At 37.1% G+C, this 25,717-nt stretch overlaps 1 protein-coding gene across 4 annotated transcripts in view; it reads left to right on the forward strand.

Annotated features, from left to right (window-relative positions):
* EHBP1 (EH domain binding protein 1) overlaps window positions 1-25,717 on the forward strand; it is a 343,876-nt gene that overhangs the window by 261,993 nt on the left and 56,166 nt on the right. For 2 of the 4 annotated variants that reach the window (XM_055119915.1, XM_055119917.1), the window contains 3 exons: window positions 10,617-10,761; window positions 21,196-21,303; window positions 25,100-25,224. In XM_055119915.1, the coding sequence (XP_054975890.1) occupies window positions 10,617-10,761; window positions 21,196-21,303; window positions 25,100-25,224 (378 nt within the window). Of the gene's footprint in view, window positions 1-10,613; window positions 10,762-21,195; window positions 21,304-25,099; window positions 25,225-25,717 lie in introns of all 4 variants that reach the window. The other 2 variants (XM_055119916.1, XM_004609190.2) reach the window with 1 other exon arrangement.

Genomic DNA, 25,717 nt, shown 5'->3' on the forward strand with positions numbered 1-25,717 from the left:
GACATTTTCATGTTCAAATTCACCTTCACAAATTCATAACATCATATTTTTTGGCTAAAGTAATGTCAGATGGTGACATTTGCAGCAAGTATAAAAAGGACCCCCCCGTGGCAGCCATTTTTCTTTCAGTCTCAGGATCCAAAGACTGCTGAAAGAACAATTGAATAAAGTTGAAGATTGGAGAAGCTTGATTTTCTTGTTCACTGTGATATGAAACTCCAGTCTTTTTCTTCTCCTTTCTTTTAAAAGCAAAAGTCTGCTAAGGGGTTGTAGCTGTGTCAGAGCCGCTGGGATGCCACTGCTGATCACTTTAATTACTACGACTAAGGAGGATAAAATTAAAAGTAGCACCATTGAAGCAGTAGAAGGAAGCTTGCCTAGATGTCGGTGAACTGTGAAATATAAAAATTGCATACCAATACATTTTTTATGGAAAGGAAACAAGGAATCACATTACTTATTCTTGAAGAGTTTATTCTTAAATTGTCAAGTTTTACTAGTGCATCTATCTATGGAAGATTGTAGACTATTTCAGAATTATAAGGAAAAAGTCTTATCTGAAGACTTGCTGTGAAAGAACTACATACTTTTTTTCAGCCTATGTCCAAAATGGTTAGTCCTTCCTTATCCACATTTTATATTTGAATATTTTAAACCATTATATCAAAATAAACAACTTTGTATCATAACATGACTTTTTGACTTATCTTGAAATGTTTGCAAAGAGGAATGAAAAGCTTTAATGGTGCTATATTCAGCACTTTTGACGTCGAATAATTTAAGGACTGAAGCTTAACTTTTAAAGGACTGTAAAGAAGGTAATTTTTTCCCCCTTCTTTGTATTCAGTGGCAACAGGAGGAATTTAACCTGACTTTTACAGCTCAAATATCAGTAAACAAATTGGGTTTTTAATAAATCACATTAATAGTAAGGCCTCGGGAAAAGTCTGTGAATATGTTATATGGCCACCTAGGACCAGTCCTTTGAAGTAAGACACAGATTTTGAAGTAAGACAGATTTTATTTCTTATTGTACCATTTACATCATGTATGTCTGACCTTGGGCTGTGTATTTAAGTGAGATTTGGTTTCTGTCAAATCAGTCATAGTAATTACCTCACCGAATTGTTAGTAAATGGGGTAACGAATATGTGGAAACATACTGCACAGGGACAGTATTGGTGTTTGCTTAAAATTAACTTGAAGAAAATGGTCATGAAAAGGGATGCATCCATCCCTAAATCTGATCTCACCAAACCTTGAAAGACTATAATCTTACAAAAGCTAAATTAACCTGGAGATGGAGGTGTAGCTCAGTGATAGGATTTTGTCACATGTATAAGGTCCTGGGTTTGATCCGCAGAATCAAAAAAAGTTTTAAAGCCTAGATTATCCTACAGAACTAAGTCTTATGCTAAACAGTAACACATAGAAAGGTCGTCAGACCATTCTGTGAACAAGGAAGCCTAGCTACTTCAATTTATTTAAGGTTTTTCAGATAGGCAGGCAAATGAAAGATATATAAAGATCCTATGTATTGAATTTTTCTAATGATCTTTTTCTTTCTTTCCTCCCTCCTTCCTCCTTCCTTCCTTTTCATCTGTGCTTAGGGCTTACTCTTGGCTCTATGCTTAGGGGGTCACTTCTAGAGGTGGGGGGGACAGGGACCATATGGGTATTAGGGATCAAACCCAGGTGGGCTGCATTCAATACAAGCACCATACCCACTGTACTATCTCCAGCCCCATTACCTTCTTTTTTTAATGGTGATATCTTCCAAGTTATCTCTACACCACAGTGAAAATACTAATTTTTTTCAACAGATATAAAAAAAATTATTACAGCTTTGAGTTTCTGTCTTTTAAATAGAGATGGTCAAAACACAAGACATTTCTGTACTTGAGTAGGTTTAGGCAAACTATAATTATCACAGATAGTTATCTACATACTTGGGTAATTTGTTCTGACTCCTATACAAAACATTGAAATAATTGTTGTCCTTACTTTCAGGTCATTTTATGCCTTTTAATCCAAATAATGTCTCCCTAGAGTAAATTCCGCATACATTTTGTTGCTGTATTGTAAAAATATTGATGTAGAAATTGATAATGGCAGATATATAAATAAAATGAAATAATTTTATAATTTGGAAATTAATGCTATCCTCTAAATGTAAATTTGTTGAATTGTCAGTTACAGTGGTTGCAAGCCTTTCCTTCTGCCCTTAACAATTAAATTCTATTTTCTCAGTTGGTTCTTTGTCTTAAGGGAAGTAAATGGGTGAGAAAACAAATAACTGCAGATATGTCATCCCACTGGAGAGCTTGAGGCCCAAGCAGAATTGTCTCTGTGGTGTTAGGACATTAGTAGAAAAGTAAATCAAGGCAATCTGATAGGGAACTAGAATTCTGTCAATCAGGCTCAAGATTTTGTGCTGTGTCCATAAACTTTGTTTACTGTAGGGTTTTATGAGTTGTAACCTGCCCTTGCAGTCTGTTAATGAGGCTAAATCTTGCTACTTGAGAATTGAATTACAGCACACCTCTGGGCTAATGGTTATAAACAGAAAGTCCCTTTAGGGCTGTATTCTGATTTGTTCATTTGCATTTTTCCTATTGTATAGAGAACAATGATGGGTAAATAGGTACAAACAAACAATTTACATGGAAATTGATAAAGTGTCCCTAATTAGTATTTAGAGTTGCTGTTATTAATGATTGCCTACTTTAAATAGTACTCTTGGTAAACTCTCAGAAACATTTACAGATGGGAGTATTATTGTTAGAAGAAATGAAGGCCAAGAGGAGGTGGCAGCTTGAGAAAAAAAAAGGTTCCAACTTTATATTCAGAAATGTAAATCATTTATTTCATTTTAACTCAGTTAAGATGACCTACGACCACTTCATTTTAGTCTGAATCACCAAATTCCAGCTCTGCAAGGTTATTATTCATGCAGTGAAATTCACTTAAACCTAGTTGCCTGAGGCATATCATATAATGGTTTTTATTAGTGCTCTTAACTTTTCATAAGTTTGAAAGATGAAAGTTTAGTAAAAGCTCAATTTTCCTTAGTTGGTCATGTAATTTGATACTTTGGGAATCATTTGCTGGGTGAGAGCAAGGGATCTGGAGTAAGACAGATCAGTGCTGGCCTGTTAGCTCTGACATCATTTCTAGCCGTGTGACCTTCACACTTTCAACCTAAATATTCTCACTGACAAAAATTTTGTGAGACTATGAATATAAAAATATACACAAAACCTTGATAAATATCAATAGGCAACACCAAAGTCATCAAAGCAACTTTTTTCTATATATTTCTGTTGGACTGGAGCAATAACACAGCGGGTAGGGCGTTTGCCTTGCACACAGACGACCCACATTCGATTCCTCCAACCCTCTCGGAGAGCCCGGTTAAGCAACCGAGAGTATTCCACCAGCACGGCAGAGCCTGGCAAGCTACCCGTGGCTATTCGATATGCCAGAAACAGTAACAAGTCTTATAATAGAGACGTTACTGGTCTCGAGCAAATCAGTGAACAACAGGACAACAGTGCTACAGTGCTGTATATTTTTTAAATTTTTCTAAGCTCAGGAATATTAACAGTGAATGGAAAATTTTTATGTTCTTTAATCTTCATTCTCCATATTTTCTAATCTCTTCCTTTGACCCTATCACAACAAAACAGTACCCACTTAAGGAAATCACTTACTTTCCTTTTTTTCCCCCTTCAAAATTTACTGTTTTATTTCCTGTCTAGTATCGAATCCAGGGCTCACACATGCAATGTTAGTGCTCTAGCTTCATTCTGTATTCCTCCATGATTACTTTTTTTGGCAGAAAAGACAGGATCCCTAGAAGTAGTATTCAGGAGGTCCAGGGACCTCCTCAGTTCAAATCAGGGACCTGATGATGTGGCACTGCTTGGGCAATATGCCCACCCTCCAGCATCCACAGTGTTCATGGAGCCTCTGGGGCGACATCTAACAGTATTCAGGAACCTCCAGGGCTAACCCATCAATGTTTCAGGTATTATGTGGTGCTAGGAATTGAACCCCAGGTAAGATGCATGGTGGGGTAGAGCCTATCATGCACCCTAACCATTGTACTATTCTTGGCTCCCAAAATTCTCTTTTACTGATTTCTTTGAAGCGTTGGGTTTTTAGAGAATGGTCTGTCCCCAGTGCTGCTGGGAGCACAAGTGTTAAAACCAGCAGTGCTGGGAGGCTCTGTCATTCTGGCACCCCGTCCATGGCAGGTATACACACACTAGCTCTTTACACTAGCTCAGCAGCCAAAATACTTTTTAAAATAACTTTTGTAGGCACATGAAAAAGTGCTCTACATCACTAATCATCAGAGAGATGTAGATCAAAACAACCACGAGATACCACCTCACACCACAGAGACTAGCACACATCCAAAAGAACAAAAGCAACTGCTGTTGGAGAGGGTGTGGGGAGAAAGGGACCCTTCTACACTGCTGGTGGGAATGCCGTCTGGTTCAGCCCTTCTGGAAAACAATATGGACGATTCTCAAAAAATTAGATATTGAGCTCGCATTTGACCCAGCAATACCACTACTGGGAATATATCCCAGAGAGGCAAAAAAGTATAATCGAAATGACATCTGCACATATATGTTCATCGCAGAACTGTTTACAATAGCCAGAATCTGGAAAAAAACCCGAATGCCCTAGAACAGATGACTGGTTGAGGAAACTTTGGTACATCTATACAATGGAATACTATGCAGCTGTTAGAAAAAAGGAGGTCATGAATTTTGTACTTAAGTGGATCGGCATGAAAAGTTTCATGCTAAGTGAATTGAGTCAAAAAGAGAGAGACAGATATAGAAAGATTGCACTCATCTATGGCATATAGAATAACAGAGTGGGAGACTAACACCCAAGAATTGTAGAAATAAGTACCAGGAGGTTGACTCCATGGCTTGGAGGCTGACCTCACATTCTAGGGAAAGGGCAACTCAGAGAAGGGATCACCAACTATAATGTAGTCGAAGGCCATGTGGGGGAAGGGAGTTGTGGGCTGAATGAGGGCTAGAGACTGAGCACAGTGGCCACTCAGCACCTTTATTGCAAACCTCAACAGCTAATTAGAGAGAGAGAACAGAAAGGAATGCCCTGCCACAGTGGCAGGGTGGGGTGGGAGGAGATGGGATTGGGGAGGGTGGGAGGGATGCTGGGTTTACTGGTGGTGGAGAATGGGCACTGGTGAAGGGATGGGTTCCCAAACTTTGTATGAGGGAAGCATAAGCACAAAAGTGTATAAATCTGTAACTGTACCCTCACGGTGGTTCACTAATTAAAAATAAATAAATTTAAAAAATAATAATAAAAAAATAAAATAACTTTTGTTTTTATTTTGGTGCCTTTTCTGGTGGTGCCCAGGGGCTACTCCCAGTCCTTGGATGTCACACTTGGCAGTGCTTAGAGAACCAAGTGGCACTAGGGATTGAATCCAGGACTCTTGCATGCAAAGCATGAGCTTGGTCCATTGAGCTGTCTTCTTTTTTGAGCTCTCAAGTCAATTTTTTTAAAGGGCATTTTTGGCTCACACCCAAAAGTGTTCAGGAACTTCTCCAAGCATATTGCTCAGGGGCTGCTCCTGTCAGTACTCAGGGACCGTGTTGTGCCAGGGATGAAAACCTGGGTCTCCCCCTGTACTCAACCATTTGAGCTATCACTTTATTCCCTAAAATAACTTTTCTTTACAAGAGTAGTCCCTGTGTATATAGGAAATTAGAACATGAATATAAGAAATTAGAAAATGAAGACAAATGAAAGAAAATAAAAATATCATGTTTCCACATCCAGGTATCTCAACTCTGACACTTGGTAAATACTCTTTCAATTACTTCTATACATATATAATAGTGTATTGTTTTGTCAGGACAAAAATGAAACCATTACTATTATGATCAGTTTTGGGGGTGAATTTATATTTTTCTTCATTTAATACTTGATTATATACTATGTTAATATAACGTATTATACTACTATAATACATTAATCTGTGCATGTATACAGATTTCTCTGAGTTCAAAATTGTCCTTTATAGCTATGTCCAAATCAGCATCTAACCCTGAATTATATATTGCAAATGGTTAAGTACCTTTTATTCTCCCCACTGCCCCCTTCACACACACACATTCACCGTGACCTCTGACCGCCAAGTTAGGAGTAGTCTCTGAATACTTTTAGGTGTGACCGAAAAGCAGAACAAACGAAAGATTATACAGTGTATAATTTACACAATTTTTTTGTTATTGTTGTTAGGTTTTTGTGTTATTGGTTTTGGTGTTTTGTTTTGTTTTCTTTGGAGGAGAGAGGGTGGGGAGCCACACCTAGCAGCACCAGGGCTTACTCCTGGCTCTGTACTCAAAGATCACTCCTAGCAGGCTCAAGGAACTGTACCAGGTGCCAAGGATCAAACCCAGCTTGGCCACGTGCAAAGCAGATGCCCTTCCTGCTGTACTATCTCCCTAGCCCCTAAACCAATGTTCATGGTGCTAAGATTCATCATTAGAGTAAAGGTCTTAACCCAAGACCTGGTTCTGATTTTCTCCGTGCAACTAGGAAGCAATATGTGTGGTATTAAGTATGTTTCTAATTATTATAACTCTGAAACCACCTATTCCAGAGACTGGAGAAATAGTACAGGGGAAAGAACTTGTCTTCCATTAAATCAAATGCTGGTTTGACATGACATGAAATATGGGTGCCTGAGCCACTGCCAGGGCTCACTCCTGAGCACAAAGTCAGGAATAAGCCCTGAGCACAACTGGGTGTCACCCGTCAACTCCTTCGCCCCTTAAAAGCTACTCCAAGTGATGTAAAAACAAGTTTTCTTACTCATAAAGTAGAAGGTTCTTGTCATATTGCAGGGAAACTATAGTGAGATACAGAACTAGGGTGGCAACAAACAGAATGGAAAGAGTTGAGGTAGAAAGATAAGATGTAGATGGGGAGGGAAAAAAGAAACTGACTCAGAAGCTTAAAACTATGACATTGAAAATAAAAATAGAAAAATTAAGAGGAACCATAAGAAGGAAAAGGGAGTTTGGAATAAGAATAATTGGGCTTGGGGGCTGTCAAGATACGTGGTGGGAAGATGTTACCAGATAGTTGGAAAATAAAGATACTAGGAAAAAGTAAAGATGCTATGACTATAGAACAGATGGCTGAATTTACAGGAAATATGAAATCAGCTGAAGAAACAATAAGACAAGAGAGGGTACTGAACAGAAAACTGAAGAACATCTATTTCAGATAAGCATAAACTAAGACAGACCTAAAACACAGATGAATTTTAAGAATCAAGAATGTTCTCATGGAAAAACGAGTAATCAAATAGCAGTGAATGTTAGTAGTGGGGCCATTCTAAATTGGTGAACAGTATTCTGAAGGATAGTTTCTACCCACATAAGTGGAGCTAAAGTTTAGACACTCCTTTCATAAATTCTGAGATAGAAATGAAAGAGTTTTCAGAATTAATAGGGGTAGATTAAAAGGTAGACAATGGAGAGATGAGCTTGAAATACCTGGTAGACAAACTGAAGCAATTTCAGTATCATAAACAACAATTACTACAGGGGCTAGAGCAATAGTACAGCAGATAGGGCATTTGCCTTGCAACGTGGCCAACCTGGGTTTTATTTCTGGCATCCCATATGGTTCCTGAGCCCCACCAAGAGTGGTCCCTTGAGGGCAGAACCAAGAGTAACCTCTGAGCATCACTAGGTGCAGTCTGAAAACCAAAACAGAAAAAAAATAGCTATAATGATTCAAATCAATGAAATTTATACACTGAATCAACAGAAGGTCATCAGTTTATTAGAAGGTTCTGCTTGCTCTCTCTGTGCCAACCTAGCTTATGCTCTGTTGCCAAATTAATCTTTCTCTAATATACCTCTGGCTGTTTATGCTTTTTAAATAAATGAAGAAAGAAAAAGAAAAATGACAATCAAGGTGTTGGCCTTTATTGTCTTTAGAATAGATATAAATTATTATACTCCCTTTCTTGAAGGGAGTCAGGAAGGGATTTGGGCCGCACCAGATGGTGTGGGGTCTATTGGTGATCAGAGAGCCCTTTGCTATGCCGGGGATCAAACCAAAGTCCACCGCATCTAAGGCAAGCACCTTAACCCCCCTGTACTGTCTCTCCAGCCCTACTCTTCCCTCTTGAGCAGGGTTGTCCAGCTTTATCTTTCTTGTTTTGTCTTTCTGCTTTTTCCCCTTGTGCCCACCAAAACCATACTAAGTGCTTTTTCCCCAATTTACTTCTTTGCCTCTGCCTTTGCACTGTTCTTACCACCTAATCTCACCTGCAGTAGCCCACCTAATTGTTGATTTACCGATTACAAATTATATTCATTCTTCAGGTTCAACTCAAAAAATATGAACCATTCTGTAGCTTTTATATTTAAAATCTTTATAAATGAGTATTATGTGCCAAGGTACATATTAAGGAGCAGAGATTTAGAGATAAATCAGATACAGCTTCTGCCTTCTAGTAACTCAGTTCTACTTAGAAGGTGGCATTATAATGTAGCTGCACAAGTATTTTACTATTTTGGTGTCAGATATTGAATATAGGGCTACATTATATTCAAGGCATTATTTTATGTCCCCAGTTGGCAAGCTGCTATTTTTTAAGTAGTAATATGCACATGCACACCAACAGTCATATTCATCTTGAAGACCATAATAACCTTGAAAAGACAACTTTTTCCATGAGTTGGGGAAGAAAGGAAAGATTGGCAGGGGAAGACTAGTGAATTTAATAGAATCTTGAAGAATGAGTACAATTTCAAAAACTGGGAGATTGTTCCAGAAAGAAGAAATGACATTTTTAAACCCACAAGTACATGAAACTACATGGAATAAAGAATTTCATGTAAATAGATGTGAGGTTTAGTAGAGGTTAAGAGAAATGGAGCGATGACTCTGAAAAGGTCAAGGCCAGATTATTTCAACTTTGTTTTTTCATAATGATACTTTATTTTTATAAACTTTATAAAGCTGTTTCACTCTGATTTTTTTATTTATAGTAACTTTTTGTAGATAAAAACTAAAATCTCTGTAGTTTTTATTTTTTATGATTTGATATTTAATTACATTCCATTGTGTGGATACCACAACTTCTTGATCAGTTCATTCATAGTTTCACATTTGTTTACAAATCTTGGTGATTATACAAAGCATTGCAATGAAAAAGTGTGCATATGTAATTTTCTTTTTATTGAATCACCATAAGATACAGTTACAGACTTAGAAATTTTCAGATTACGTTTCATTCATACAACGATCCACACCCATCCCTCCACCAGTGCTCATTCTCCTTCACCAATGTTCCCAGAATCCCTCCTACCCCCACCCCCCCCGAGAGTAAGAGGCATTTTCCTCTTACTCTCTCTCTCGTTTTGGGTGTTATGGTTTACAATACAGGTACTCAGAGGCCATCATGTTTGGTCCATAGTCTACTTTCAGCACACATCTCCCATCCCAAGCAATCCCTCCAACCATTATTTACTTAGTGGTCCTTTATCCCAGCTGCCTTTTCCCCAGCATGTGAGGCTGATTTCCAAGCCATGGTGCAATCCTCCTGGCCCTTATCTCTAACTCGTTCAGTTTAATACTTTTTCTTCTCAGTGTTCATCTGGAGAGAGGGAGTAGGAATGTGGCTAGTATATCATTTTCCCAGTTCTTGTTTTAAAAACTACCAACAGTAATAACTGTAATTTACTAATTCCATTCCTACTCCAACCCCATAAAAATACCATTAACTAAAAAAAAAATACCATTAACTGTATTTGATCAACAAGCTATAACAGCATTTTTTTGTTTTCAGCACATCTCTCAGCCAGTGCTTAAGGCCTTTATGAAAACATAGCAAATTTAATTCTATTCTTTAAAAAAAAAATGGTATTACAGCAAGGGGAGGGACGATAATTCAAAGGACTGGAAAGCATGCATTGTGTGTTGAAAGCTCAGGGCTTGATTTCCTAGCACCACATGGTCCTCTGAGCACTGCCAGGAGAAAATTCCAAGCACCAAGCTAGGAGTAGCCCCCCACACACACACTGTCAAGTGTACCCTAAAAATGAATGAACAAAAATATAGAATTGAAAATTTTTTTTTAAATTTATGACTTTTCCCTATAAGCCTAAGAGACAGAGAGAGAGAGAGAGTGTTGCTCGGGATTAAACATCAAACATAGCTTCACTGATGCAAGATATGTACTCTACCACTGAGCTACATTTCTGGCCCCAGTTTGATGATTTTAATAATAGTTTTTTTGATTATATGCATTAAACATTTCTTCTGTATAGAAGTAACGTTTAGTCAAGCAATCTTTAAAAGCTAGTGAATGTTTAAGACTTTTTAATATAATAATTTGTGTTATTTTTAAAAATCTGATTTTAGTATGTCTTTTTAAAATGATGTGACATCCAACTGATATAGAGCATCCTATTTATAATGTGGGCCAAGCACCATGCTGTAAACCAGTTACTATCATGATGATCAGATTGAAAATGAAATTGCATTTCTGTCAATTACTGAGTTGGCAACTGTTCAATATATCTTAGCAGCAAGATGAAGAGCGACGTCGGCAGCTGAGAGAGCGAGCTCGTCAGCTAATAGCAGAAGCTCGATCTGGAGTGAAGATGTCAGAACTTCCCAGCTATGGTGAAATGGCTGCAGAAAAGTTGAAAGAAAGGTCAAAGGCATCTGGAGGTGAGTTAAAGAATCTTGTATCATATTCTACAGACAACCCAGAAATCCGCAGTGGACCTTTTACAGGTTTTTACTCTTACTTCAAAATGTTGCATCAGACACATAAAGTTTCTAACTTACTGATTTGTTTCCCAAAATCTGAGAGGAAGAACAATAAAGTAACTGTTGTTTTCCAAATCAGCCTTCTGACTTAATTTCTAAAAGTTTAAGAAGTACTTTATTAAATTATTCTTTAGAAAGGAAAATTATTCCCAATTTTGCTTTATAATAATTACATGTTAATTTTATTAATAGTAAAATGCAATCAAGTATTTTGTTAATTGTATTATCAGGGAGCAAAATGCAATCAAACCCTCAACATCTTAGTCATAATTTCTGGTAGTGGTGAGTCTTTGAACTAGATATTTTAAAAGTAGCTTTAATAATGTTCTTGGCATTATAACCTAACGCATAAGAGTTTTAAATAACTTCCATGTTAGTTTCTTCTTAGCCTTCTTATACTAAGAAGGTCTCTTTAATATCTGCATAAATTATTCTAAATTTGATGTTGGACTACATTAAAGAGAATTTTTATTTTGCTTCTCAAGCCTGAATTTGGGCATCTTTTAACTTCAAATTTTTTTACTTAAAAGGAGTTATTCAAGGGGGCTGGAGCAATAGCACAGATAGCACAGCAGGTAGGGCGTTTGCCTTTTATGCAGTAGACCGGGGTTTGAGTCCCAGCATCCCATATGGTCCCCTGAGCACTGCCAGGGGTGATTCCTGAGTGCAGAGCCAGGAGTAACCCTTGTGCATCGCTGGGTGTGACAAAAAAAAAAAAAGGAGTTATTCAAGAGGCCATAGTTTTTTATGGGTTTTATTTGTTTTGTATTGTTTATTTTTGTTTTATTTTTTAATTTTGGGGGCTCTTCAGATGCCACATCTCTAAGCAGTGCTCAAAGGCTGACTCTGTACTCAGTAACACTGCCGGGTCTCGGGGACACTGTCATTTCCAGTATTGGCAGGATGCAAGACCAGTGCCTTAATCCCTTTACTATCTCTCTGGCCCTTGTTTTTTTTGTTTGTTTGTTTGTTTGTTTGTTTTGTTTGTTTGTTTTTATAAATTTCAAAGCTATTTAACCTGTTTTTCTACCCCAAAATTCCAGATACTTGTCCTGAGTTAATTTTAGGATGCTAGAATGATCCTGAAGAGTAGACAAGTGAGGGCTCAAATCAGACCTTAGATGACTGACATAAGGAAAACTCATTCTAGGTCAGTGATAAGCTTCTTCAAAGTAAACTAAAAGTCGCATCTTTTCTTTTTAACTACTTAGTTATGTTGAAAGATGAATTTTTTAAAAGAATTCCAACTAAAGTTGCCACATAAAACTTTCTATTCTATGAATTTGACGGTATTCTCTATTAAGGCTTCTGGGCTCTTTTCTTCACCCAGTCCTCGTGGTGTGGATTTATTCTATAAATTTGAAAACTTCTTTCCCCAAAGCTATGTATCTCCCTCTGTTCTTCTCAAGATGCTCAAATCTTAAGTTCAATCCATTGTTTTACCTTTTCAATTCCTATCATGTAGAATTTTTATTACAGTTTTTATAATCTACTACAATAGTATTAAAAGTAGCATTAATAACTACTCAAAGCCACATTCATATATTGCTATGATAATTTTCTCCCACTTATAATAAGATTATTCATATTATGATGAATGATACTATAAGTAAGTTTAAAAATTCTTTGCCTCTATTCTATTCCCCTATTTTAAGATAGCAGAAGCCTCATTTTTCTTCTTTTTTTTTTTTTTGGTTTTTGGGTAACACCCAGCGATGCTCAGAGGTTACTCCTGGCTCTGAGCTCAGGAATTACTCCTGATGGTGCTTGGAGGACCATATGGGAGGTCAGGGATTGAACCTAGGTCCATCGCATGCAAAGCAAATGCCCTCGCCGCTGTACTATTGCTCCAGCCCCAGAAGCCTCATTGTCGACCCTTTTGATAGATTGCCCTAGAGTTACTAATGCCATCTTTCTGTGGCGTCGCTCACTCAGGCAGAGCAGTAGTAATAGGCTAAAAGGTATTCAGTAACTCTCAAAATTTTCTTTTCCAGTGGTGAATAGGTAAGAATAAATTCTGGGAAAACTAAGAATTTTTAAAGTTGAATGATGTATAATGGTCAGCCTTATCATTGGTCTTTGTAATAAAACCCTAGTTGAGATTCATCTAGGACTAGTTGAAATATTTCCAAGAGAATCAGGGTGATGCAGTAGGTTGGGGAGATTTTATCAGTAGCACAGTCCAGTGGCTATTTTCCCTATTCAGTAACTGGAGTAGTGACGATCTGATTTTGGCATTTTCAGCAGTCAACAAAGTAAAATTTTTAAAAGGGGGTGGTGGGGAAGAAAGGGGGGGTGGAGTGCTCTTTGGACTTATGGAGCTAGCATAGATGTATAGACTAAAATAGGGGGAAATCAGATGAAATGAAGATGATTTTGGTGGGTCTGCTAGAGTCTAGCAAGTGGTTTTCATTTTTTTTATATCTGGTTACTGATACCAGTTTGTGGACTGGGAGTTGACAAACCTCTGGTCTAGGCTAATCCCTAAGGGGATACCAGAGAGACCGGGATCCATTTCTCCCAAAGGGCTCAGCATGTCTTTGATATTGGAAGCCATCACGTGGCAAGATGGCAGGCGCTTGTTCAGAGTTATGACAAATGGAACAGACCTGTTTCCTCTCCTCAATGAAAATATTGGCTTGTCTTCATTTAGGTATATAGATACGACTAGGTAATCTGTATACTGAATTAAATGAAGATCTTGAGACTGGGATTGTTGAAATAGATCTTTAAGACAAGGAAGAAAATAGGATTCCTGCCTGAAATGCCACCATTCTTATATACACATTTGTCTACTAAGCACTGCATCCATAAATTTGACCAAGGTTTGGTAGATTTCCTGGCAAGGGCCAGAGTAAATATTTTAGGCTTTGCTGGCCATATGGTTTCTCGTCCTAATTACCCAACTCTGCCCTTGAAGCCTGAAAACAGCCTTGAGCAATATGCGAATGAACGGTGTTCTTGTTATTTATTCCATAAGGTAGTGGGCTAGATTTTGCTCTCATGCTGACTTGTGCATTACAAATTAAAAGTGATTTGGGCAACTGCTTTTCATGCAGCCAACCCAGGTTCGATTTTTGGCATCCCATATGGTGTCCCCCAAGCACGACCAGGAGTGAATCCTAAGTGGAAAGGCAAGTCTAACTGCTGAGCATTACCAAGTGAAGAGGGAAAAGGGGGTGCGGGGTGGGGGGGAGGGAAAGAAAGAGAGAAAGTTGGTCAGGGAAAAGAGTGTATCCATCTAGCACTAATTTCCTAGTTTCACTAATTAACCCTGATTTCCTCTAACACTTCCCTCTGACTCTAATACAAATTAGTGTTTGTTTTTCCAGTGTCTAGTGGGCATCATCAAGTCTGAATCAGAAACAGAGTGAGAGAAACACAGGTGGACTTTCCTAGATAGAGAACAAGCAGAGTGGTTTTTGAAGCAGTGGTCCAGAAAGAAAAAGAAGACAGCTTAATCAAGAGCTGAACTAGTAAGAGCTCAGCTTGGGGAATATACTGAACGTGGTTGCTAATCAGATTCAGTACTTATACCTACCTGAAAGCTCTCTTTTTCTTATTCTTAGGAAGCAGCCATGTTCAGTGACAAAAGGAGATTTAGTAAATTTGAGTTGAGATATTTTCAGTGTTGTAGTAGCTACAGAATGAATATACATGGAAGGTATTCTGGATTATGTATGACCATGTATTCAAGCATCTGCATCATTTTGTCTTTATAATGGTCTCATTTTAAATTCCTCATTATTGGGGCTAGAGAGATAGTATAATAGGTAAGGCACTTGCCTTGTAAGTGGCTGTTCCAGGTTCTATCCCCAGAATCATATAATGGTCCCCTGAGTGTCACCAGGAGTGACCCAGGAACAGTGGTAAGCCCTGAGCACCACTGGGTATGGCCATAAAAATTAACAATCTTCTATTGTACTGGTCTTGGCAGGGTGTGAGTATTTGGGGACAAATTGGTGTTCTCATTTTCAGTTGTGTAAAATCATGGTCAGAGCATATGACTTGAATTTCTGTTTTGGGAATTAAATTTTTATTTTGCCAAATGTTAAATTTTTGTTAATTATCTAAGGATATATGCAAGGAAGACCTCTATATTACTTTAAGATAGTATATTATGTATCATTACATATTACATGGTATAGTTGAGATATTATATATGTATCCATTCTATAGTTTATCACTTTGAGTTAAGTTAGGGCCATTTTTCTTTAAATTGGCAATTTTGCTTCTGCTATATAAAGCAGTATACTTTTCTTGCAGTTCACATGAACAGAAAATTTTTTTAATGTTGTCCATAAGAATGTGTTCCTACATTACTTTTATTATTTTACTTACAGCAAGTAGAAGTTAGTGAATGGAAATAGTGGGAATTCATTCTTCTGAAGATCTGAGTATGTAGGAGACTGTGTCTGCTTCCTTCCAAAATAGTGATTTTTTAAAAAAATTTTATTCAATTTTAGGTCAGTATTTCTCAACCTTTTTCTGAATATGGTTCCCCCCCCCCTTGTTTCCTTCCTGTGGTCCCCTTCCTTACTTTCTGACCCTGTAGTGGCATACGATTCCCATTTATATAGTCTCCACCTGTGGCCCCTTGGAATATCCTGTGAGCACCCGGTCGGAAAATGCAGGCGTAGGTAACAGAGTTATAATATTAATAACTTTTATGGTTTTGAGATTCAAAGTTAATTCACCTTCACCATCACCAATGTTCAAGACCTTCACCATTGGTGATATGTAACTTCTAATCCTATTCTTCCTTTCCGCAAAATCCACCAATGCTTGGTAATCTCAATTTGTAATCTCTAAACCAAGTATTGTCATTATTTGATACTACCCATTCTCTTGTTTTGTTCCTCTCTCACTGTCACTGTCATCCCGTTGCTCATCGATTTGCTCGAGCAAGCACCAGTAACGTCTCCATTGTGAGACTTGTTACTATTTTTGGCATATCAAATACACCAGGGGTAGCTTGCCAGGCTCTGCTGTGCAGGCGAAATACTCTTAATAGCTTGCCGGGATCTCTGAGAGGAGCAGAGGAATTGAACCCGGGTCAGCTGCATGCAAGGCAAGAGCCCTCCCTGCTGCGCTATTACTCCAGAAGGAATATAAGATAGGATACTGAGACTACTGGGTGAAGAAGTGATACCTAGGGTGAGATCTGGAACTTTGCTGAGTTCAGGAGCTCCTCTCTCCATGTTTTGTTCTGTACACAATAAATGAGTGAAAGAATTCAGTATTTGTCTTTCCTCTGACATTTCATTTAACATGATCCCCTCCAGGGGACAGAGAGAGCATTTGTCTTTCATGTGGCCAAGTCTGATCCAGGTTCGATCTGCAGCTCCATATATGATCCCCCTAGCACCATCAGGAGTGACCTGTGAGCACAGAGTCAGAAGTAAGCTATGAGCAAAATAATGCTCTCCAGTTCCATCTGAAGAAAATGGTTTCATCTTTTCACTGCAGTGAACATAAGTATGCATATATCTTTTTGAATTAATGTTTTTATTTTTTGCGGGAGTAGATACCAAGAAGTGAAATCACCGGGTTATATGGAAAATATGTTCTTACTTCTTTGAGAAATCTTAATGGTTTCTTTTTCATAGGAGCTGAACAAGTCAAGATTTCCAAAAATGAGGGTTCCTTTTTCACTACATCCCTACCAACACTGATTATTTTCAGTCTTTTTGATATTGATACACTATTCTCAGTGGTGTGAGATGGTATCTCGTTGTCATTTTTATTCAAATAATAATCTTTTAATCTGAGGTTACCCATAAATTCAGTTAATCCACTTGACATTACTGTGAGTATAGAGATTTCATTTAGGTAGAAAAGAAAATGAATGACACCTCCTTAATATCACCCTGGAACCCAGTACTCTGTATAAACAGGTAATAAAAGAAGGACTATGGTTTTTCTGCATGCTCCTGGTACTTAACAGTATTCTTATCAGCCTTATTTCCAGACTCCACTCTCTTCATAGCTTTGCTCTCCATTTTCAGAATCAGTGTTGACATCTGCTTCCCTCTAACTCTCATGGTATTCCTCCAAACACCCAATATCCAAATTGTTTTCAAATCGTATCATACATACTCCATTTTTTTTTAGCCTGAACTGAACTCTCTATACCCCTCAACGAGGGGCTACAGTAACCTCGAACCTGTATTTTCTGCCTCTAGGCTTTCTGTTCTTTAGTCTCACATCTAGATCAGCAATTTAATTTGAAGGACAATGTCTCCCCAAACCATCAGTTCTTTCATTTAAGAAGGCTTATAAGAATATAAGCAAGAAATAGTTTATGGAATAATAGTGAACTTACAATCATTTAAAAGACAGTAGCTTTGGTATCTTTATTAATACCAATTATTTTATGCATGTATCACAGATGATTACAGTATGACACATGCTTCTGTAGACTTCTCTTAAGTAGAAGTTGATTAGGTTAGAACACCAGTGTCTCTCCATACCTCCCACATAAAAGTTAAACTCGTTATTCTGCCCTTTGGAGCTCTCTGCAGTTGCCCTCAACTCTTACCTCCCGTCTTTTCCCTTTCAAGTATGTTTGAGTCAAATAGAACTTTGCACCGTTCTTTTAAAATTACCTACTCTTTCATGCCTTAATGTCCTCCCTCAAATTGTACCTCTTGAAATCTTACATAGCTGTCATGATCCAGTTGAAAGGCTGTGTTTCCAATGAACAATTCCTGATACTATTTACAAGGAGGAATCTTTTCCTCCTTTAAATTTATCCTATCCCTATCAAGCTCATTTCTTTCTCCCACATATTATCATAGTTACTTTGATAATTTTGGTTTGGGGGCCATACCCAGTGATGCTCGAGGTTCACAGGGATCACTCCACTCAGATAGCCCTCAGGAGATCTTATACAGTTCCAGGGATCGAACCTGGGTCAGCCATGTAAAAGGCAAGTACCCAACCTGCCACCCTATCTTTCTCGACCCTGAATATATATAATTTCAGGTCAGAATAAATGCCTTATGAACATGATATATCTTTAATATCTAGAACTATTTTACAAATTATAGGTAGTTTAGAGTAGAAATTTCTTGACTTGAATTTTACACGTTTTTTCTAGAGTTAAAGGATGATCATTAATAATAAATGGAATCAGATTGACTTCTCAAAAGTATTAATAGTAAACTGTTTCTAACAGTAATATGAAGTGTCTGAGCACAGTATTTAGTAAATATTTGTTCATTTGCTTATGTGCACTACAGAATTAGAGGAAATTCATAATAGTTAAATTGAAGATGCTGACTTGGATAGAATTAGTCTAATATTTGTGCTGAGCTTAGTGATTAGACAGTATCTCCTTAAACAAAACCCAACACTAGATAGTATAAATAGAAGCAGTGCCACTTGCCTCTCAAGCAGCCAACCCTGGTTTTATTCCTGGCACCATATATGGTCCCCCCCAAGCGTAAGCAGGGGTCAGTCCTGAGTGAAGAGTGAGAAATAGTTCCTGCGTAGTGCCAGATGTGGCCCACAACTAGAAAAAAGAAGAAAGAAAATATCTCTCAATTGATTATAATTCAATAATGTAGCCAAAAATAATGCCTAAAGAGATTTGACAGCATTTTTCTGTGTTTTCCCTCGGTGCTATTTCTCAATCTTTTAAAATTTTTTCTAATTTTTTTCCTAAATGGCTTGTAACAGAGGCCAGGGCGAAATTTTAAGTGGTAAATCTGCCATGTGCATGACCCCCGGCATAACCACACTTTACATCCCCTGATCAACTAGTGAGCCACAGGCATTACCTTTCTCACTCCCTACCAGCTCCACTAAGTGTGTATTGCCCTTATGAAGAGTAAGAGTTACGGGCTGGAGATGGTATAGGGTTCGAGGTATTTGCTTTGCCATCGCCCAATCTGGATCCCCAACACCACGTTATTTAATACCCTGAACAACGTGAGGAGTAATTCCTCATCCTGTGACTAGAAGTCCACCTGAGCACCTGCAGGTGTGACCCAAACCTCCACCCCATATTTTAAAGATAAATGACTTACCCAGAAGTCCTGCACACCATTGGGTGTGGCCCAGAATAACTAATAATAATAATAATTTTTTAAAAAACACATAGCATAAGATTAATGGGAATTCTCCAATAAATGTAAACTATTGTTCATATTAATGTTTATAGCAAATGTTTGCTGAGGAAGCCTCAAATCAAATTCAGTGGTAGAAAGGAATATCACAGATGTTGAATATAAAACCAAAGCTATAAAATTCTGAAATTTCTCAATTAGGTAAAGTTTTGAGAATACCTTATTACTGGTGGTGGGAAAGGAACACTGCTACTAGTATGTCAGTATTGCAGAATTTGGAGATGTCGCTCCAGAAAATCCAGAATATTTCATGGGGCAGTCTGGCTGGACGCCTGGTGGCAGCTTTGGGGTGTGGGTAAAGCTGCCCGGGCTTTGGTAGGGTGGGAGCTGGCCCACTCCCTTCTGATGTCCCCTGGAGGTCTCAGCCAGGAGCAGATGTCCAGATCAACTAGTGGCTAGTTGGTCTTCTTAGAGATTTATTCATGAGTCTGGAAAAAGGTGATTTGTGGGCATGGCTTCTGGGACTTCTGGAAGTTCGGAGAGGTGGGGCAGACTGCCCATCCTGACTCCAAGAAGACCTAGAGTTTTCAGCCACCAAAACCTGTGTGCCAAAAGTTTTCAGCACATTAGGTTCTAATCATATGTACATGCCTCTCAGAGAGCCCAGCAAGCTACTGAGTGTGTCTCACCTGCACGGCAGAGCCTGGCAAGCTCCCCGCAGCGTATTCAATTTGCCAAAAACAGTAACAGTAACTGGTCTCATTCTCCTGACCCTGAATCAAGAGCTTCCAATCTTGGGAAAGACAGTTAAGGAGAGGCTGCTAAAATCTCAGGGCTGGGATGAGTGGAGACGTTACTGGTGCCCGCTCAAGTAAATTGATGAACAGTGGGATGACAGTGATACAGTAATACCTTATTACTAATAAAAAGGTGTTCAATAAAAAAATGCAGCAATATATCTGTAAGTACTAGATAAATAATTTTGTGAGGACCAGAGAGTACAGCAGGCAAAATGTTCGCCTTGCCTGTGGCCAGCCAACATACCATCTCTGACACTGCACTGCATATGGTCCTACAAGCACTGCCAGGGATCCCTGACAGCCAGATGTGGCCAAAAAATAATAATAATAATAAATATTTTGACAAAAGTATGCTGCCTGTCAATAGTAAAACATAATGCAAAGTCAACTTATTGCTGTGCTTTTTCCAAATGAAATTTTGTTACTAGGTGTAGAAAGGGAAAAAATACATAATAGAAATTGCTTGTTTTTGTAAAGGGGCCAGACCCAGCAGTGTTTATGTTGCTCAGGGGTTACTCCTAGCAGTGCTTGAGGGACAGACGGTATTGTGGGTTCAACCTGGGCTCCAGCATTCAAAGTATGTAGGGCTATCTCCTTAGCCTATAATATAAATATTTAATGTACAACAGATCCAACTAATTGTGATCTAGAATATTTTACTGTTTGTATAACAAATAGTATAATAAGGCTTTCTCATTCCCATATATTTAATTTTGAATATCAAGTTTTTGCCAGCCTAGGTCTTCTAAAATGTGCGGTTTTGATTCTGAGCTTTCTATTACCTATTGGTACTCTCTGTTCTAGTCTCAATCTTATCTCTTAATTTGTAATATTAGAATAGTAGTACTTCATTGATAGTTCAAAAGTATTTGTCTTCATATAAATAATTCAAATATATTTGTAAGTTTATATTCACTTATAATTATATCTAATAAATGATAAAAATTTATAATGTAGGGCTGGAGGAATAGTACAATAGGTTGGGTACTTGGTGCTTGCCTTGCATTTTAGCTGATCTTCAGCATCACATATGCTCTCCTGAGTACAACCACTTTTGTCTCAAAAACAATAACACCAAAAAAGTAAAATGTAGAAATATTTGATGGTTCTGTTACCAGACTAACTTTATTTTTGTTGTGATATTAGAAACAATTGATGATTATGTTTTAAAAATATAAGAACCAATGAAGTCAGTGATTTGTAGGTGGTGTGTGGCAAATTGTCAAAAAACTTTCCATTTTCTTTGATGTGACAGTTCATGTTTGACATATGAATGAAAATGACATGAATGTAATACATAAATGTTAATTTACATAATAGTGAAAAATTGATTTCACTTGCTTTTCTCTGTTAGATATGAATTTAAATGTGTTGCTAAAATACTGGGTTCTTTTTAGTGTTTTGGTTAACAATATACAATAGAAATAATATACTAACATTATTGCTACATGTTCCTACAGATGAAAATGATAATATTGAGATAGATACTAACGAGGAGATTCCTGGAGGCTTTGTTGTGGGAGGTGGAGATGAACTTACTAACTTAGAAAATGACCTTGATATTCCTGGTAATTCCAAGTTATAAATATTTTGCGTCCTGTTGCATGGCAATTTCGATGGTTATATTTTTTGTTATTATCTATCCAGTAGTGATGAGTTGTTTTTATAATTTAATTACATTTTATTTCCTCACAAATCATTTGGCTAGATCAATTTTCCATTAATTTTATTGTTTTGTTTTTAGATTTTATGTTAAAATTATTATTGAAGTTCAAGTTGCAAATTGTACTTTGTGTTCTCTTATTACTAAGATCCATTGTCATATTTTATGTTACATGAGACAGTTTGTAGAAATTGAATAATTGGTTTCCATCTCAGCCTAAATATGTTGGCATGATGTGATAGAATATAGATAAGCTATCTATGGAATACTTAAAATGTAATTCTAAATTGTGGATCAGATTTTTTTAATTGTGGCTTAGAATTGGAAGTCATATTTGCATTGTTTCATAAATGCTGTGCTTGCTTTACTTAAATATTATTTCTGATAAATGATATATACATAGTAATTGATTAAAGTAATATGCTTTGAAAGCCAAGTGGCTTTCAAATGGCTTATTTAGACTGTTGATCTCATATTTATAATTATTGCTTCAGTGTCACATTTGCAACTGAACTAAGTGATTATTTAATCATATATATAAAGATACATACTGCTATGTGAAGATACAAATATTATTTTAAATACATATAAAGATACATACTGGCATTATTTTTTAATAGGTGAGTGTTCCATATGAATTGCCATTGTAAGTCAGCAGCAGGTAGCAGTCCAAAGCTTTGTATACCTGAGGATTCCATAAATGTTTATTAAATTGATGTCTTGTGACAGAAAAATGTCTTTGCTCATCTATTTAAAGACAGGGAGGGGTGTGTCCCTAATATATATCTTTTCCTGTTAAAAGCTAAAAGGAGTGAAGCAAGCATTTTCTTCCCAAACCTGGCATGCCCCTGCAACACCATATAACCCCTATATTGTTTCTGCCTGTGTTTTGAAATCAGACTGTTATTTCTTTAATAAATCATCTAGCAGGATCTTGCTCACCCTAGGGAGCACCTGAGAAAAACCCTGCCCTTTCATCTACAGTCATTTCATGGTCTAGTAAAAAAAATTAGACTTTTACCAAATGGATATCAATATATTTAAATTGTGCAAGTTCAAGAGAATACTGATATTTAAGGGGAAAACTTTGCTACCTAAAATTAGAACAGCCGTCTACCTGTTTCTGTTTAAAACAGTGTGATTTGCGTAAGTTTGATTTTTCTTTTAACAAAAATATTTTCATTATTGCTTGCCCACCATCCCCCCAACAGCTGTGAAGGCTTTATCAGAAGCCAGTAATATCCCTATACTGTCTGGGTACTAATAAGTACAGAACTGAAGCACTAACATTCTATCTATGGAAGTGTAAAATCCGTCATAAGAAAGAATGTACTCTTCCTAATTTTAATAGTAGATTATGATGACAAGAGATATTAGCCATTTCCTAAGGAAAGTGAGAAAAATTTTTTAGTTTCACTAATAGCAACTTTGTGGGATGCTTAATAATAGGTAGATTGATCGACTGATGCTTAATACATTAATAGTAGGCCCTACAGACTTGACTGGTCTTTTCCAAAAATTCTCTTCCTACTTTATGTGTAAAAAGAGAAAACACATTTCATTCTTCATGTTTTTGGAATTAACAAATAATATTGTTTACTACTCTGCTGCATGTCAGTGAACATTGGCATGTATATAGACATTCCAGTTCCAACTGTGTTTTTTTTATGGCAAGAAATAAATGAGAAATAAGAATATAAACTGGAATCTGGAAGTACAGAACACTTATTATGATTTTTATCCTTGCTTTATTTTCCCCAAAATTCCTTTTCTAATATGTATATAAAAGTCATAATGTTTTAATAATAAATTGTTTAATCTCTATCTTGATTTGACCATAGTTCATCAGATACTGTTTAAAAGAGAAGCCTGGCAATATAAACTGACCAATTTGCATGAAAGTAATGATAATAGCATTTATTAAGAATCTTATAATTAGAATACTTATTAATCTTAATGAAAAATATCATTTACCAAATGGTTGGCCTGTATTCTACAATGATTTTATTAAAGAGTTGCTTTGAATTTGTTTAGAATTATCTCCATTTGCTTAACTATTTTATCAAAGATTAATGTACTTCCAGTAATAATTTGAAAAAATTTTTAATTACAGATATTTTATTTCAAATTTCTACCCATACTTAATATATTCTACAAATGTGATCTTTACTGTATTCTGCTTAAATAGGTTTTTATTAAATTATACACTGTTTCAGAAATGAGTATATAAGATGACACATGAACATTGTCTAGCCATTCTCTAAGATCATGTAAGAGCTTAGTTTAGCATGGTAACATAAGTTTAATATGTTAAAGAAATTGAAACTGAAATATTTTAGAATCAAATTTGTCTCTTTTTAAATGGCTAGTTTTTGGTAGCTTATGTGTAACATACCATTATATTTTTGAATTATGAACATTACAAATAGGCTTAGGCTCTCAGGTAAGCATTGTAAGTAACCTATGTTGCCTGGCTATACTGATTATATTCTTTAAGTAAGCCGATGAGGGGAAGAAAGTGTGTATGTGTGCTCGAAGACTAGATCTAAGTTTTTCCCACTACACCCAAAAAAAAATTTACATAAGATAATGGAAGTGTTAACCAGTGTTACATATAATCAGTTACAATATATAAGTGTATCTAATTAACACATTTTGCACCTTAAACCTTCACTAGGTTATTCGTCAGTTGTATGGAAATAAAACAGTTTTTTGGAGGAAGCTGCCCAAGCAGTTCTTAGAAGGGAGAAGCCTGAGGCCACTCTGGAGGAGACGGGCCATCTGGGCCAGACTGTTCAGAGGGTGGAGTGCTTTGTAAGCCCTGCATTTCAGGCAACCTCCAGAACCACACTCCAGAGCTTGCTTAGGCCACTTAAGCTAAACCTGACAGTGCTAGGGACTTTCAGGGCTCTAGTGGTGAGAACTTGGATGCCTCCCGGCCTGCACAGTGATGCTTGGGGAGCCAGTGGTGCCAGGGATTTATACCTGAGGTCTGACCCCTGTGCCATTGCTACAGTTCTAAGAATATTTATAAGAGCCTCCCCAGCACTGCTCCAGGGCATAGTGGGTACACTTGGAGATATTTTGGCCCAGAAATTCAGGCCTACCTGTAAAGTGCTCAGTCCTGAGATTCATTTTTGCTCCACCTAGCAGTGCTGGGGGTCATCAGCCACACCAGTGGCTCAGTGGGGAAGAGCATCAAAAAGTAACAGGGCGGGGCCGGAGTGGTAGTATAGTGGGTAGGGCATTTTCCTTGTACATGGCCCACCCGAGTTCAATCCCTGGCATCCCATATAGTCCCCCAAGCACCTCCAGGAGTAATTCCTGAGTGCAGAGCCAGAAATAACCCCTGAGCATCACTGGGTGTGGCCCAAAAAGGAAAAAAAAGTAACAGGGCTCAAAATCAGCATTTTTTGAATGCAAGCTATGTGCTCCACCCTTTTGATCTATTCCCCCAGACCCTAAAATTTCTTTTAAAGAATATAATCAATGTAACTAAATATATCACTCAGTTATACTATGGTTATATAGTATATATCTCTATCTTTATCAAAAAAGTGCTGCATATGTCTGTTCACAACACTGCTGGCATTTATTTTTGAAGTAGAGTACTTTTGAAGTAGAGTATTTTGTAGTCTCCCCTACATTGACAGTACACAGATTTAAATGCAACTTACTCTGTCATTTATAATATTTAACAGAACAAAATGCTAAGTTGGTGGACTTGAAGTTAAAGCAGCTCCTAGAAGTTCAGCCACAGGTGGCAAATTCACTCTCTGGTGCTGCCCAGAAAGCTGTAGCTGAGAGCTCGGAACATGACACTAAGGTAAATCATGATTTGTTTAAATATTTGACTTGGTTTTTGGTGTCTTTTAATTTCTACTGGTTCTTTATAATCCTAAACACTTATTACCAAATTCTTAACATTAAAAGAGCATTTTATTAAATAATAAGCATATCAAATATAAATATGGTAATCCATAGTCATAGAACATTTTTTCAGAGAAACTCAGTAAAAATTATTCTTGACTTGTTTGTATTTATATTTTGCAAATAATTCTGCTAAAAAACTTAGCATGTTTTTATTTCCCCCTCAACCTTTAAACTCTTTAAATGAACTAAAATTAATGTTGATCAATATATTAAGATGGTTTGTGGTGATTATAAATTTTTAAGGTACTTTTTGTATTTTGTGCCAATATGAACTTTACCTTGTATATTGGATTTTGACCAAAATAACGTATTATAAGGTAATGATGGAAATGTTTATTAAAATATTTATATTATCCCACACCAAGCTTTCACCCTTTTCTCTTCAG

Source organism: Sorex araneus, chromosome X (genome assembly GCF_027595985.1).
Source record: "Sorex araneus isolate mSorAra2 chromosome X, mSorAra2.pri, whole genome shotgun sequence".
Classification (NCBI taxonomy): domain Eukaryota; kingdom Metazoa; phylum Chordata; class Mammalia; order Eulipotyphla; family Soricidae; genus Sorex; species Sorex araneus.